This window comes from Theropithecus gelada, chromosome 3 (assembly GCF_003255815.1).
Source record: "Theropithecus gelada isolate Dixy chromosome 3, Tgel_1.0, whole genome shotgun sequence".
In the NCBI taxonomy this organism is placed as follows: domain Eukaryota; kingdom Metazoa; phylum Chordata; class Mammalia; order Primates; family Cercopithecidae; genus Theropithecus; species Theropithecus gelada.
The window spans coordinates 162,629,275-162,645,711 of NC_037670.1; the positions used below are offsets into that span (position 1 = coordinate 162,629,275).

General features: G+C 39.6%; 1 protein-coding gene across 1 annotated transcript in view; it reads left to right on the forward strand.

Annotated features, from left to right (window-relative positions):
- The window catches only part of AKR1D1 (aldo-keto reductase family 1 member D1), a 75,712-nt gene that overhangs the window by 19,137 nt on the left and 40,138 nt on the right, over window positions 1-16,437 (forward strand). The window contains exons 4-7 of the mRNA XM_025381086.1: window positions 3,788-3,865; window positions 10,610-10,732; window positions 11,901-12,010; window positions 12,707-12,872. Coding sequence (XP_025236871.1) covers window positions 3,788-3,865; window positions 10,610-10,732; window positions 11,901-12,010; window positions 12,707-12,872 — 477 coding nt within the window. The remainder of the gene's footprint in view (window positions 1-3,787; window positions 3,866-10,609; window positions 10,733-11,900; window positions 12,011-12,706; window positions 12,873-16,437) is intronic.

The following is a 16,437-nucleotide window of genomic DNA, read 5'->3' on the forward strand; positions in this document are numbered from 1 at the left end:
GGAGAGAGAGAGAAAGAGAAAGAAAGAAAAAGAAAGAAAGAGAGAGAAAGAGAAAGAAAGAAAGAAAGAAAAAGAAAGAAAGAAAGAGAGAGAAAGAAAGAAGGAAGGAAGGAAGGAAGGAAGGAAGGAAGGAAGGAAGGAAGAGAGAGAGAGAGATATAAGGTCTTGCTCTGTCACCCAGGCTGGACTGCAGTGGTGTGTTGCTCACTGTAGCCTTGAGCTCCTAGGCTCAAGCAATCCTCCTGCCTCAGCCTCCCAAGTAGCTGAGATGATAGGTGTATGTCACCACACTCACCTAATTTTTCAATTTTTCTTTTTTAGAGACAGGGTCTCGCTATGGTGACCATGCTGGTCTGGAACTCCTGGCCTCAAGCCATCCTCCCACCTCAGCCTCCTAAAGTGCTGGGATTACAGGCATGAGCCACCATATTTGACTTCACATGCTTTTTTGAATCTTAAGCTTTTTAAAACAGAAAACCTTTCCTGCTAAAATATTTTTAGCACTTTATTATTTTTTAAGTGTCAAGCAGACAGAATTTTAGCCAACAAAATGTTTAAAATTATGGCATATTTAAAAGATAAATGAACAAGAATGAGAGTCAATAGCATAGATTTTTAGAGGGTTGGGTTATTCTTCTAATAATACCTGACTGTGAGGAAGAGGAATGAAGGAAACAGACAAAGAGGCTTATCAGGATGAAACGATGAGTAAAATAGGCACAATGGAAGGTCAAGGGAAACACCTAAAGATATCTAACATGGGTTCAGGTTTGATAACCACTTGATTAGAATCTGGGAAAGTAAAAATCATGTAACAGAATTCATGATGGAGGCATAAGGCCATTCAGAAGGTAAGTAAAATTACAAAACACAAGGCAAGAAATATGGAGCAGAAATGGGGGTTGTAAGTGTTGAGAAAGTCAAAGTGATTAGAAATCAGAGACAGAATGGACAATTAACATGAGTAATAATGTGGCATCAAGGAGAAAAGGGACTGTTCCCTGCTCTCAGGGAGACGGGGGGAAGTTGAGAAGACACTGTCTTTCCCTAAAGCAGACAATGGGGAAAATGTTTTCACTAAAGGAAAGTTGAGTTTCACAAAGGTGATGTGCTAGAAGAAAAAATTAAAGAAAAAAAAATTTTTTTTGAGATGGAGTCTTGCTCTTGTTGCCCAGACTAGAGTGCAGTGGCATGATCTCGGCTTACTGCCACCTCTGCCTCCTGGGTTCAAGCGATTCTTTTGCCTCAGCCTGCTGAGTAGCTGGGATTACAGGCACCCGCCACCAAGCCCAGCTAATTTTTGTATTTTTAGTAGAGACAGGGTTTTGCCGTGTTGGCCAGGCTGGTCTTGAACTCCTGACCTCAGTTGATCAGCCTGTCTCAGCCTCCCAAAGTGCAGGGATTACAGGTGTAAGCCACTGTGCCTGGCCAAATTAGGGACAAATTTAAGAGCATAATTATTTTGTCAATTCCTTGATTCCCTTCTCAGTCTGTTTTGTGCTGCTATAAAAGCATGCCTGAGGCCAGGTGCAGTGGCTCACACCTGTATTCCCAGCACTTTGGGAGGCTGAGGCAGGTTGGATCACTTGAGCCTAGGAGTTCGAGACCAGCCTGGACAACATGGTGAAACCCCGACTCTACAAAAAAATATACAAAAGAATTAGCTAGGCTTGGTGGTGCACACCTGTAGTCCCAGCTGCTCAGGAGGTTGAGATGGGAAGATCACCTGAGCCTGGGGACATCAAGGCTGCAGTGAGCCATAATCATGCCACCGCACTCCAGCCTGGGCAGCAGAGTAAGACCTTGTCTCAAAAACAAACAAACAAAAAACAACAACAGAAAAAGAATGCTGGCCGGGCGCGGTGGCTCAAGCCTGTAATCCCAGCACTTTGGGAGGCTGAGACGGGCGGATCACGAGGTCAGGAGATCGAGACCATCCTGGCGAACACGGTGAAACCCCGTCTCTACTAAAAAATACAAAAAACTAGCCGGGCAAGGTGGCGGGCGCCTGTAGTCCCAGCTACTCGGGAGGCTGAGGCAGGAGAATGGCATAAACCCGGGAGGCGGAGCTTGCAGTGAGCTGAGATCCGGCCACTGTACTCCAGCCTGGGCGACAGAGCGAGACTCCGTCTCAAAAAAAAAAAAAAAAAAAAAAAGAATGCTATGATTCAGAAACATTTCCTTTAAAAGAAAAAAAAAAAAAGAATGCCTGACACTGGGTAGTAGATAATAAACAGAAATGTATTGGCTCAGAGTTCTAGAGGCTGGAGAGTCCAAGACCAGCACCTCACTAGGGCCTTCTTGCTATGTCATCACATGCTGGAATGAGGCAGGGCAGAGAGCACAAGAGGGCACCCCTCCTCATCTGAGCCCTTTTTACAATGTCATTAATCCATGACTGAACAACTCCCATTAGGTCCCACCTCCCAACACAGTTGCACTGGGGATTAAATTTCCAACACATGAATTCGGGAGGACACATTTAAACCACAGTGATTCCCAATAAGAAAATCCCTATTACCAAAGTCAACAAAGACTTTCATCCTGCCAAACCCAATAGACATTTTGTCCTCCTATTATTTGATCTCTTTCAATACAGTTGACTACCAACTCCTTCTGTAAACAATTTCTTCTCGTGGTGCTCATGACATCTCATGACCTTCCCATGGTCTTTGGCAGCTTCTTCTCTGCCAGCTTCCAAATGTTGTTATGCCCAGTCCTCTACCCTCAATATTCTTGTCTTACTAGCTACACTCTCTCTATAGGTGACTTAATCCAACCTTGTGGATTTGATACCATTTTACATGCTAATGACTCCCAAATTTTATCTGTAGCCATGACCTCTCTCTGAGCTCCTGACTTCTCTGTTCAACTGCCTGCCTCAATATCCACTTGAATGCTTAATGACCATTTCAAAGTCAAAATATCCAAAATGATATTCCAGATTGCTAGCCTCAACCTCAGGAAATGGTTACCACCACCCACCCAAGGCGTCTGGGAATCATCTTTGATTCCTCCCTATCCCTCATTTCCACCACCCTACCTCATTTCCAAGTCAACATTAAGGCATGCTGGCTCTACTACTTGTTCATGTGCTAATCTGTTCCCTTCTTTTCCTCTCTAGTGCAGTTGCCCCAGTCCCAGGCACCATCAGCTCTCCGCTATTGCATATAGCACCTTAGGCTGAGTTCCCCAGGAGCAGACCCTGAGATGAAGAGAATGCATAAAAGAGTGATTTATTTTGAAGTACAACCAGGGAAAACTGATAAGCGAGTGGGGAAATGTGGCTGAAAAATAAGAGGTTAAGCAGATGTGAGGTAGAAAGCAGAGTCCTACAGAGAGCAACTTAGGCTAAATGTCACAGAAAGCTCTGGACACAAAGTTGTTCACATCTCAGAATTACACAGTCACGGGGCATTGATACTTGCAACTTTAGCTCAAAGGCTGCCCCAGCGAGGGGAGCAGGGTGTAAATTACCGGGCACATCTAATTGAATAGATACACAAGTCCCAGTAGCCTGAGGTCTGTCCTCTAACAGATGCAGGTGTCAGCTGTACAGAGTGAAAGGACAGTGCACACAAGACAGGTACTGGCATCCCAGGGGGCATGGGCAGGTGTCTTAATCCAGCTGGGCCACTATGACAAAATACTTTAGACTGGGTGATTTAGAAACAGTAGACATTTATTGCTCACAATTATGAAAACTGGGAAGTCTAAATTCTGTTATTTTAATTCCCAGGTATAAATAAAATGAATTACATTTATTCTTTTTTTTTTTTTTTTTCAGCCAGGAGATGAAGTATACCCTAGAGATGAGAATGGCAAATGGTTATATCACAAGTCAAATTTGTGTGCCACTTGGGAGGTAAGTTCAAATGTGCTTCTTATTTTTAAAGACTATATTTTTAACACTGTGATCTGATTATTCCTGTCATATTTATGGAGAAAGATGCACCCTTTTCTTCCAATGAAAAGTAACAGTCAGAACAGGCATTCCTAACCGAAAGTACAGGTATATGAAATCTCCACTGCTGGGTACTAAATAATTCTTACTTTTGTTTTTCTGGAATGCCAAAGAAAAGAGAGCGGTGTGGAAGGAAAAACAATGTAAACAAAATATGTTCTAATATAAAAGTAATTAAAATATGTGAATAAGATAAATTCACAAAATAAAAAAAATAAATCTTAAGTTGTTAATATGATGCCTAAAAGAAACAAACTTAAAATGATACATTAAAAACTGAAAAACAGGCCAGTCACAGTGGCTCATGCTTGTAATTCCAGCACTTTGGAAGGCCAAGGTGGGCAAATCATCTGCGGTCAGGAGTTCGAAACCAGCCTGGCCAACATGGTGAAACTCTGTGTCTAATAAAAATGCAAAAATTAGCCAGGCGTGGTGATGGGCGCCTATAATCCCAGCTACGTAGGAGGCTGAGGCAGGAGAATTGCTTGAACCTGGGAGGCAGAGGTTGCAGTGAGCCGAGATCATGCCATTGCACTCCAGCCTGGGCGACAGACAAGATGCCGTCTCAAAAAAAAACCTGAAAAGCAATTGTGTTTTTTATTTCTGAGCAAGCTGCTGGCTCTTTTCCCAAGATCACAAGAGTAGAGAACTATAGGAAAATAATATATAAACCCTTACAGATTCATGGCGGGGAGGGATATTTTGAACTTGTTTGCTTAGAGGTGGTGTGGCAGCTCTGACCTAGAGTAGAAGTCGACCCAACAAGCAGGAAGAAGATAGTATAGGAGAGGAAGGGTTGGTCCTTTTGTACTTCCTTCACCCCTGCCATAGCCTGGGAACAAATATTTCCACACAGTTGGAAACTCAGGGCTCAATCAGGTATTTTCAGGAATCACAGTAGAGCAGCCTTGAAATTCTGAACTTGTGAAAAGTTGAAGAAAAACGTAAGTTACCCACTGACCTCTGGCAGTTTTTTTCCCACTGATACAATTCTAAACTCCAAAAGCTTGGAAATTACACTCTGGTAAGTACCTCTTTCTATATACTTGCCTGTGAGGCAACAGCTGAAGGTCTGAGCTGTGGAGTTGTTTAGAGGGATGAGGAGGAATGATTTATTTCCCAGTGCCTGGGGCTCCGTCCGAAAGAACCCACAGTCACTCCTGACCTCATGGGAGCGAATCAGGTTTGGATAGTTGGACATTTTGAACATTCTCTTCTAAGGGACTACCTAACAGGACAGCCAGTATCTCCATGAAAAAATGATTTCACAGCCCAAAGTAACAAGGCATTTGTTTCACAAGAAGACAATACATCTCAATTACTGATCCCAACACAAACAGAACAGAGAACCAGGAACCTTTAAATTAACCAATTAATATATTAGAGAGCATAAGAAAAGATATTAGCAATATGATATGTGAACAAACAACATTTTAAAAAACAAGCGAAAATATAACTAAAAAATAAAAACAGTGCAATAGGTTGGGATAAATAGAAGAAAATGGTCAAACTGAGATGTCAGAATGAGGAAATCTCTCAATATGAAGAAGAAAATGACAAGAATTTTTTTAAATATGAAAGAAAAGCTAAGAAATTCAAAGAATAAAATTAGAAATTCCAGTATCCACACAATTGGAGTCTAAGAAAAAAGAAAGAAGAAAAAATAAAAGGAAACAAGAAGGCGGGCATAGTGGCTCATGTCTGTATTCCCAATGCTTTGGGAGGCCAAGGCTGGAGGATCACTTGAGCCCAGGAGTTCAAGACCAACCTGGGAAACATAGTGAGACACCATCTCTACAAAAAAGAAAAAAAAAGTCGGGAGTAATAGTTACAGAAAAAAAAAAAAAAAGATCTTAAAGGGATCATGCAGCACAAAAGAGGAAAGATGAGGAATATCTTTCTCAGAAAGAGAATAATTCACATTTATAGTCAGAGATTCTATTAAAATGGTATCATACTAAAATGAAAAGTATACAGAAAGAGCTATAGGATATAGCAGATTTCAACATTATCAACCTTCCTAACCTGGTTGCCATTTATAGAACACTTCACCAAAATATAACAGAGTGTTATTTTTCTTTTTTTTTCTAGACGAGTTTCGCAATGTTGCCCATGCTAGAGTACAGTGGCGCAATCTCGGCTCACTGCAACCTCTGCCTCTTGGGTTCAAACAATTCTCCTGCCTCAGCCTCCTGAGTAACTGGGATTACAGGCTCGCACTACCATGCCCAGCTAATTTTTGTATTTTTAGTAGAGACGGGGTTTCACCATGTTGGTCAGGCTGGTCTCGAACTCCTGACCTCATGATCCACGCGTCTTGGCCTTTCAAAGTACTGGGATTACAGATGTGAGCCACTGCGCCTGGCAACGTAGGCCATTTTTTGAGACATAACACAAATCTCAGTAATTCTTCCAAGTATTTTAATTATGTAAGGTATGCTGTCTGATCAAACAGGAGGTACACGTGTAAATAATCCATAAGACCTAAAAACATTAAAATCTTTATCTAGATGTAATTTATATATTAGCAACACACGATTGGAAATTATTTTTAAAAACAATAAACATTACATATTTAGAGATAAACCTTTAAAAATCTGTGCAAGAGCTAAACAGAAAAAACAACAACTTATAACTGAAAGAAATCAAAGATGATCCAAAATTCAATGGAGATTTACCATGTTCCTTGATCAGAATATTAAGATGTTAATTCACCCCAAATTCATCTGTAGATTCAATGTAATCCCAGTCAAAATCTCAATAGAAATAGAAAACCTACTTCTGGGCCGGGCGCGGTGGCTCAAGCCTGTAATCCCAGCACTTTGGGAGGCCGAGACGGGCGGATCACAAGGTCAGGAGATCGAGACCATCCTGGCTAACACGGCGAAACCCCGTCTCTACTAAAAACACAAAAAATTAGCCGGGCGAGGTGGCGGCGCCTGTAGTCCCAGCTACTCGGGAGGCTGAGGCAGGAGAATGGCGGGAACCCGGGAGGCGGAGCTTGCAGTGAGCTGAGATCTGGCCACTGCACTCCAGCCTGGGCGACAGAGCGAGACTCCGTCTCAAAAAAAAAAAAAAAAAAAAAAAAGAAATAGAAAACCTACTTCTAAAATTTATATGGGGCCCAGAGCAGTGGCCTACGCCTGCATATCTCAGCACTTTGGGAGGCCAAGGCAGGTGGATCACATGAGGCCAGGAGTTCGAGACCAGCCTGGGCAACATGGCAAAACCCTGTCTCTACTAAAAACACAAAAATTAGCTGGGCATGGTGGTGCCCATCTATAATCCCAGCTACTTGGAAGGCTGAGGCATGAGAATCATTTCAACCTAAGAGGCGGAGGTTGCAGTGAGCCAAGATCCCACCACTGCACTCCAGCCTGGGTGACAGAGTGAGAGTCTGTCTCAAAAAAATAAATAAAATAAAATTTATATGGAAGTACAAATAACCTATAAAAACCACAACAACTTTTTGAAAAAGAGCAATAGCCAAGCACAGTGGCTCATACCTGTAATCCCAGCACTTTGAGAGGCTGAGCAGGGAGGATCACTTGAGCCTACGAGTTCAAGACCAGTATGGGTAACAATGAGACCCCATCTCTACAAAAACATAAAACAATTAGCCGGGCATGGAGGTGGCATGTGCTTGCGGTCCCAGCTACTCAGGAGGCTAAGGTCGGAGGATCACTTGACCTGGTAGGTTGAGGCTCCAGTGAGCTATACCACTGCAATCCAGCCTCAGTGACAGAGCAAGACTCCATCTCACAAACAAAAGGCAATAAGTTTGGAGGGCTTATACTAATTTCAAGAATTATTATACAACTACTGTAATCATGACAGTGCCATATTAGCATAAAGAGGAACATATAGGTCAATAAAACCTAATAGAGAATGTTAAAATAGACTCATACACATATATGGGCAACATGGCCTGGGCAACATGGCAAAACCCTATCTCTACTAAAAACACAAAAATTAGCTGGACGTGGTGGTGCCCATCTATAATCCAAGCTACTTGGAAGGCTGAGGCATGAGAATCTGATTTTCAACAGAAATGCCAAGGCAGTTCAATGGGGGAGGGTAATCTTGTACTAAAAGTGGCCCATACCAGCTTGCAAGAACCTGTTGTGCAAACCTCTTCCTAACTCTACGTTCAGTGATGTTGGATTGTTAGCTTGAATAACCTGGTGTGACTAGTCACATCACAGACATTGACAAATACTACAAACTGGGGAGCTTTTTTCTTCCTGGATAGCTGGTTGTTAAACATTTATCAGTATTCCACTGGAGGTGTTCATGATCTTGATTGTGATGATAATTTTACTGGTGTATGCATACATTAAAATCCTCAAAATGTATACTTCAAAATGTGTAGTTTATTATACATCAGTTATAACCCACCAAACTATAAGGCAAAATGATGCAGGATAAAAAGTTCCACATCTACACATGCTCAGAAATTTTGCCACATAAAGACCCACACTGGAAATCATTAGGTCTGAGTGATGTACTAAGTAAAAGGAATAAAAATCTAACAGATGCTCCAAAAAAATGCATAAAGCAAAAGTGATCAAATTAAACTTAAAGTATGTATTATCTATGAACATATTTAAGATCAAATAACAAGAGGAAAATGAACCCATAAGATGCTACAATTAAAGTTTATATTATACTATTAGCATCACAGATGTTGAGGGTAGACATAAATGCTGCGTAAATATGCTAAGCTATTGTCTTTATTAGAAAACTTCTTAAAAGTAATAAAGAGTTAAGAAGAAACAGAATAAGTGGGATAAATTGAAATCAAGATGGTAGAAACAGTTCAAATATATGTATGGTTGCAATAAATGTAGATAAAATAAACTCACCTAGACAGAGATTGACAATTTAAAAGGAGGCACCTAAGCAAAAAGACATGTAGACCCCCTCATCTCCAAAAAATATTTTAAAACTTTACAGTAAAAAAAAAAAAACACACACACACCAAATGCCAGAAAAAGTTGGTATTACTATATTAATATCATATAACACAGACTTAAAAATTAAAAGCATTATTAGGGATAAAAAGAGTTGTACATAAAGATGAAAGATTGAATTTACCAAAAAGATATACTAATTTAAGCACATATATACCAAATAAAGTATCTTCAAAATATATAAAACAAAAAATTGACAGAATACAGAAGGACATTGGCTCATGCCTGAAATCCCAGCACTTTGGGAGGCCAAGGTAGGAGGACTGCTTGAGGCCAGGAGTTTGAAATCAACCTGGGCAATCTAGTGAGACCCCCTCATCTCCAAAAAATATTTTAAAAACAAAATTTAACCAGTGTGGTTGCACAGGCTTGTAGTCCAGCTACTCAAGGGGCTAAGAAGGTAGGATCTCTTGAGCCCAGAAGTCAAGGCTGCAGTGAGCAAAGATCCCACCACAGCACTCCAGCCTGGGTGACAGAGCAAGATACTATTTCAAAAAAAATAAAATAAAATACAGAAGAACATTAATATATCACCAGTATAGTAAGAGATTTTTGACATATTCCTTTCAGTTTTTGACATATTCTTTCTGTTAATTTTGACATATTAATTTCAGTTACTGAGAAGCCAAGAAGAGCTAGACCTAATTTTATATATAACATGTGTGTATGTATATTTGTATACATATAGGTATGAGAGAGAGAGGAGAGACAGAGTGTTACATCCAAAAATGGGAGAATATATCTATTTCACATATACCAGAATGTTTATAAAAATTGCCAGCCAGGCACAGTGGCTTACGCCTATAATCCCAGCACTTTGGGAGACTGAGGCGGGTGGATCACCTGAGGTCAGGAGTTCGAGACCAGCCTGACCAACGCGGTGAAACCCCATCTCTCCTAAAAATACAAAATTAGCCGGACATGGTGGTGCATGCCTGTAATCCCAGCTACTCAGGAGGCTTGAATCCGGGAGGTGGAGGTTGCAGTGAGCCGAGATCACGCCATTGCACTCTAGCCTGAGCAACAAAAGCGAAACTCCGTCTCAAAAAAAAAAAAAAAAAAGGCCCAGGTACTATGCCATAAAGAAAGTATCCAAAAATTTCAAGAAGTAGGATCATTTTTTTAAAATGTTTTTAATTGAGACAGGGTATCACTGTGTTGCTCAGGTTGGAGTGCAGTGACACAGTTATAACTCACTGCAGCCTCAATTTCCCCAGCTCAAGTGGATCCTTTCACTTCAGCCTCCTAAGTAACTGGGATACAGGCATGCACCACCATGCCTAGTTAATTCTTGATTTTTATTAGAGATAAAGTCTCACTCTGTTGACCAGGCTGGTCTTGAACTCCTGACCTCGAGTGATCCTCCTGCCTCAGCCTCCCAAAGTGCTGGGATGACAGGTGTGAGCCATCGCACCCTACCTGGGATCACTGAAGTGTGCTAAATACCTTGAGAAAATACAAGGGGAAAATATGGCATACACATATTTTCCAAACTCCATCATAGAATTCCTGCTTTTTCCCACCATCCTTCTTTTATTTTTTTTTTTTTGCAGGATGCTTATTAACATACCCAGGAACTTTCCTTTTTAAAGAATTCACAGTCACCCTTATAAACATTCGTTCTTGCTTCTTGTGAGGCTTGTTTATTGACCTCTTGACATTTACTCTACAGGCTATGGAAGCTTGCAAAGATGCTGGCTTGGTGAAATCTCTGGGAGTGTCCAATTTTAACCGCAGGCAGCTGGAGCTCATACTGAACAAGCCGGGACTCAAATACAAGCCAGTCAGCAACCAGGTACAGCCTAACAGCTTCCACTGGGGTGAGGGGAATGGGGGCAGGATTTACATGACACGAAAAAGCCTCAGCTGGGAATCGGGAAGGCTCATGATTGCTCCACCTGAGTCTCATCATGGGCCCCTATGCAAGTCTTTAGACTTCTTTCTATTGGTGTCACTTTAAAGAAACGGACTTGGGGCTGGGCGCAGTGGCTCACACCTGTAATCTCAGCACTTTGGGAGGCCGAGACAAGCGATCATGAAATCGGGAGTTCAAGACCAGCCTGACCAACATGGTGAAACCCCGTCTCTACTAAAAATACAAAAATTAGCTAGGCATGGTGGCACATGCCTGTAATCCTAGCTACTCAGAGGCTGAGGCAGGAGAATTGCTTGAACCCGGGAGGCGGAGGTTGTAGCGAGCCGAGATCACACCACTGTACTCCAGCCTGGGCGACGGAGTGAGACTCCGTCTAACAACAACAACAAAAAAGAATCTAATAAAAATCAATGACAAAAACAATGAGAAAAAACACTAAGGTTCAACAGAAAAAGGACTAAAAGAAATGAACAGAAATTCACAAAAGACAAATTGCAAGACTGGTAAACATGAAAAATGTTAAACTCACTATTAATTAGAGAAACTTAAATTGTAGTGTGATTTTTCTATTGCACATCAAATTAGCAAAGTTTTTGTCTTATTAATATTTTTAAATATAATGCCCCAATGTAGGCAAGTGATTAAATGCTAGTGAGTGCAAATTGGTTTAGCTTTACTAAAAAAACAATTTGTCACTATGTATCAAGGCCCTTAAAAAATGTTCACAGTCTTCTATTTCTAGTAATCTACCCTAATAAAAAATATCAGAATGCCTAGATAGACTGATATGTGTTTACTATAACATTGTTTATAATAGAAAAAAGTGGAAACAAAAAAAAATTAAGGGAATGATTAAGTTACAAGATATTCATATTATGTGAAATCTTAACAAAAGATGTTCTCAAATCCATTTTAAGGAAGCAAAATGAACAAGATACAAAGGGACAGACTAGGACACAAAATGTACACAGTATGAAGGAGATTCTATTAATAAAATTGATTCTATTGAATAATTTTTTTAACTATAAAATTGCATTCAACAATGTGGCCTTGATTGTGTGCTCTGCTCTCCAATGCAACCACATAGGTTGAGTGCCATCCGTATTTCACGCAGCCAAAACTCTTGAAATTTTGCCAACAACATGACATCGTCATTATTGCGTATAGCCCTTTGGGGACCAGTAGGAATCCAATCTGGTAAGTAAAACTTTAGGAAGTATTTCCTTTGGTGTAGAGTGTGAGGCTCATGTGAACTACTGTACTTGACTGGAATGCCTTTTGGTTTGCCTGTGCAACCTCTTCAAGTCATTATCTGTATATATGAATTAGAACTTTTCATACTTTCCTCACTGAACTATTGTGAAATTGATTACATTATAGATACGAAATTGCCTATCAGTGCCCAATATATAGGAATGCTCAGTAAATGTTACTTTAATTATTATTTGACAAAGGAGTTTCTATGGCCATGTTTTGCAAATTTTGAATTTTTTGATCCTATATTTAATACTGATACTTTTACTATGATGTGTTCCATAAATGTAAGTAGAAATTTTTCTACTTTAAGGTGATTGCAAAAGTTGCGTCTCTATTTCTTCCTCTTCAGTCTTCCTGCCTTTCCCTATGTGCCGGCTGTCTCTGTAAGACTCATCAAAAAATATTATTTACCCTCTGAAGGAGGCAGCTCCATAAACTTGCCTTGCTTGATCTTCCCATACTAAGAGTACCTCTCCCTTCAATGCATACTCTGCACTCAGAGAAACTGGTTACAGGTGACCTGCAGTGTCCTGGTAGGTGACTGGGTGAATGGGAAGACAGAGGAGGAAGATGGTTTATTAACCTTTGGTTCTGATTACACAAACTAATTATGATGCATGTTTTGATATTTTTAAGGGTGAATGTTTCTTCTCCACCTTTGTTAAAGGATGCGCTTCTAAACTCATTGGGGGAAAGGTACAATAAGACAGCAGCTCAAATTGTTTTGCGTTTCAACATCCAGCGAGGGGTGGTTGTCATTCCTAAAAGCTTCAATCTTGAAAGGATCAAAGAAAATTTTCAGGTAAGAGAATTGCTTTTGGAGATGTGAAAAGATGGGTATGTTTGCTGTTTTTGCTTTTATAGAATGTGTTCAGCTTAATAGGAAACTTGTAACGCTCTCATATTTTATTTTATACCAGCTCCTTGACCCATGTAGCCCATATCTAGGTTTAATTTTCACTGAATTTGAGACAATTGTTAGTACTTCAGAGATTGTTTTGCTACTTGTTCACTATCCAGATCCCTTATATTTTCTCTTTCCTTATCTACTTTTTGTTTCTTTTTAAGAAACAGGGTATTGCTATGTTGCCCAGGCTAGCCTGGAACTCCTGTCTTCAAGCGATCCTTCCACTTTGACCTCTCAAAGTTCTGGGATTACAGGCGTGAGCCACTGTACCCAGCCTCTTCTCTTATCTATTGACTCTTGACACTACCTACTCACTTCTCTACCAGCGCAACAGAAATTGAGTGAATACAATTTGGAATTCATAATAGTCAACTTTCCACCTTCTTAATGGCTCTGGTAAAAGTTGAGGATAAATTCGAAAATTACTGATGAGGACCTTTTAGACTCTTGAATGCTAATTGCCTTTACTTCCCTCAATAAGTAATCTATGACTTACATTGTAACTTCCAGGTGAAGAAAGAACTAGACAAATGGGTAATTCATTGATTCCGCTACTACTAAAGACTAAACTGCTAGGTAAATACAACCATAGAAAAGTGCCATATAAAATTAATTAATTACCCATCAGTTAATTTACATTTCAAAAGTAAATTGCCTGTTTAGCCCTACTCATAATTAAAGATAAATAAAAAATAGGATACTAGTTGTCCCTTCATATCAGAAAATAATAAAAATACTTGGTAATATTTGGGGAAACAGGCGCTTTCACATACTATTGTTAGAAATATTGATTTGTATGAGATATGGAAGAGTAGGTTAAATTATTTCATGTCCATCAAAATTCAAATGCGCACGTTACATGATTTATTTATATATGGAATCTAAAAAAGTTAATCACATAAAAGTAGGGAGTAGAATAGTGGTTACCAGAGGCTGAGATTATTGAAGGGAGGGTGCTAGGAAGAGATGTTGGTCAAAAAATGCATAATTACAGTGAGAAGGAATGAGTGTCAAGAGATCTATTGTACAAAAAGGTGTCTATAGTTGATGATACAGTGTATTCTTGAAAAACATAAAGGGAGTACATCTTACGTGCTCTTACCACAAAAGTGATAACTATATGAGGTAATGCGTTTGTTAATTAGCTAGATTTAGCCACTCCACAATTTATATGTATGTAGAAACATCATGTTGCACATGATAAAAACATACAATGTTATCTGTCAAATTAAATAAATCCAAATACACATATCCATTGACTCAGCAGTCTTATCCTATAGATGTATTTGCACATATATACATGGATGCACACACACACACAGATGTTTATTATAGAATTATTTGTAATATTTTAAAAACTCAAAACAATCTTCAACAGGATTTTATAAAACAAGCTGTGACATGTTTGTACATTGAAATATCATATAGCCATTTAAAAAAAAAGTACTGACATAGGAAGATATCCACAATATTAGACAATTACATCTTCAGAGCTTTTTTGCTGCATGATAGAATGCAACTCAAACTTTAGCAAAGAAAAAAAAGATAATTTATTGGCTCGCATAACCGGAAAGTCCATGAGTAGATCAGAAATGGCTAGACACAGGTACTCAAATGATTTATAAAAAGATTTCGTTCTCTCTCTCTCTCTCCTTTCTCTCCACCCACATGGTGACACAGACAATTCCTAACAGCTCCAGGATAATCAATTACTCATACTCGGTGAAGAGTGAAGATGATCAGAAACAAAGGCTTCTATCAGGGTCTCTATCAATCCCTGATTAGCTCTTGTAGGTCACCCTCATATTACCCACTGTGGCCACAGAGTGGGATACCCTGATTTGCCCCCAGGGCTATATTCCTGTGCTGAAGAAGTTAACAACTCCACTAGAAAGGGGAAGGAAAGTTCATAAAAAGAAAAAAGGAGAAAAGATGCTAAATAGTTACATCAACTCCTGACAGTACTTTAACATTTGCCAAAATGCCTCATGCTAAAAAGTGGTTGACACTCTTTTCCACAGTCTTAGAAAGAGATCAACTGCATGACTAATGTGTTGGTTCACTGAAGATTAAAACGCATTTTGATGGACTTTTCGAGGACTGAAAATTTTGCTGTTTAAAAATTACATGAGGGTGTTACAAGTGACCTTTGCAACGGAAGGCATTTGGACTTTATGGCATCTAGCAAATCGCAATTTTGTACCAGAGAAAATGCCACTCTCCTTGAAATTTTCATAGTAACTAATTATGTTATATTCCATATGTTTCCATAGCCTTGATAATAAAAGAATGGAATTCAGAGGTCACGTATTCTAAAAAAATATAAAAGGGATACAGATTTAGAAGGAAAATGAGAATGAAAATCACAGCCAATTCTCACTCTTTAGGGAATAGACTCACCCAATAACCATGAATTTTGCTGGGTATGAAAGCAAGAAGCAACAAAATAAAAAATTATGCTCTCTTAGAATGAAGGTAAAATAAACTGTTAGAATATTTTAAAAGAATGGCAAAGATCAATAAAACATAAAGAATAAACAGAAAAATAAATATTTTGATGATAAAAGAAAAGCAAAAGACAATAAAAATTATGTAATAAAAAGTTAAGACTGGGCACAGTGGTTCACACCTGTAATCCCAGCACTTTGGGAGGCCGAGGCAGGAAAATTGCTTGAGGCCAGGAGTTTGAGAGCAGCCTGGGCAACAAAGCGAGATCCCATTGCTTTAAAATAAAAAAAGTTAAGTTAAACCATCAGTTTAGGCCGGGCATGGTGGCTCACTCCTGTAATCCCAGCACTTTGGGAGGCTGAGGCGGGTGGATCACCTGAGGTCTGGAGTTTGAGACCAGCCTGGCCAACATGGCAAAACCCTGTCTCTACTAAAAATACAAAAATTAGCCGGGTGTGGTTGTGGGCGCCTGTAACCCCAGCTATTCAGGAGGCTGAGGTAGGAGAATCACTTGAACTAGGCTGGCAGAGGTTGCAGTGAGCTGAGATGGCACCATAGCACTCCAGCCTGGATGACAAGAGCGAAACTTTGTCTCAAAACAAACAAAAAACTATGAGTTTAAAAACTAGATAAAATTAAAGGTAAAAATGAAGAAAACTAATATGGAGCCAGGATATTTTAAAAGTTAAAATTTAAAAAAAATATATGAAATTATACCAGGTGTGGTCCAGCTTTGTTGCCGTCATCCATTGGACGCCATTCTTTGAAGATGTTATCTCTGGGCTCACTTTCACTTTCTCCAACACTCTCCCTCTCATAATTCTTAGTGAATTCAACATCCACACCAGTCGTTCTCCACCCTTACCTGACAGCTCTGTGACTTCCTCTCCCATAAGAATCTTGTCCTATATATTTCAGCTCCTAATTCCCATGGCTATCCCTTGGAAATTACAGTGACAACTTCCTAATAAATCCTCCATAGCCTCAATTTCAAACATCCCCCTCTCTTTCC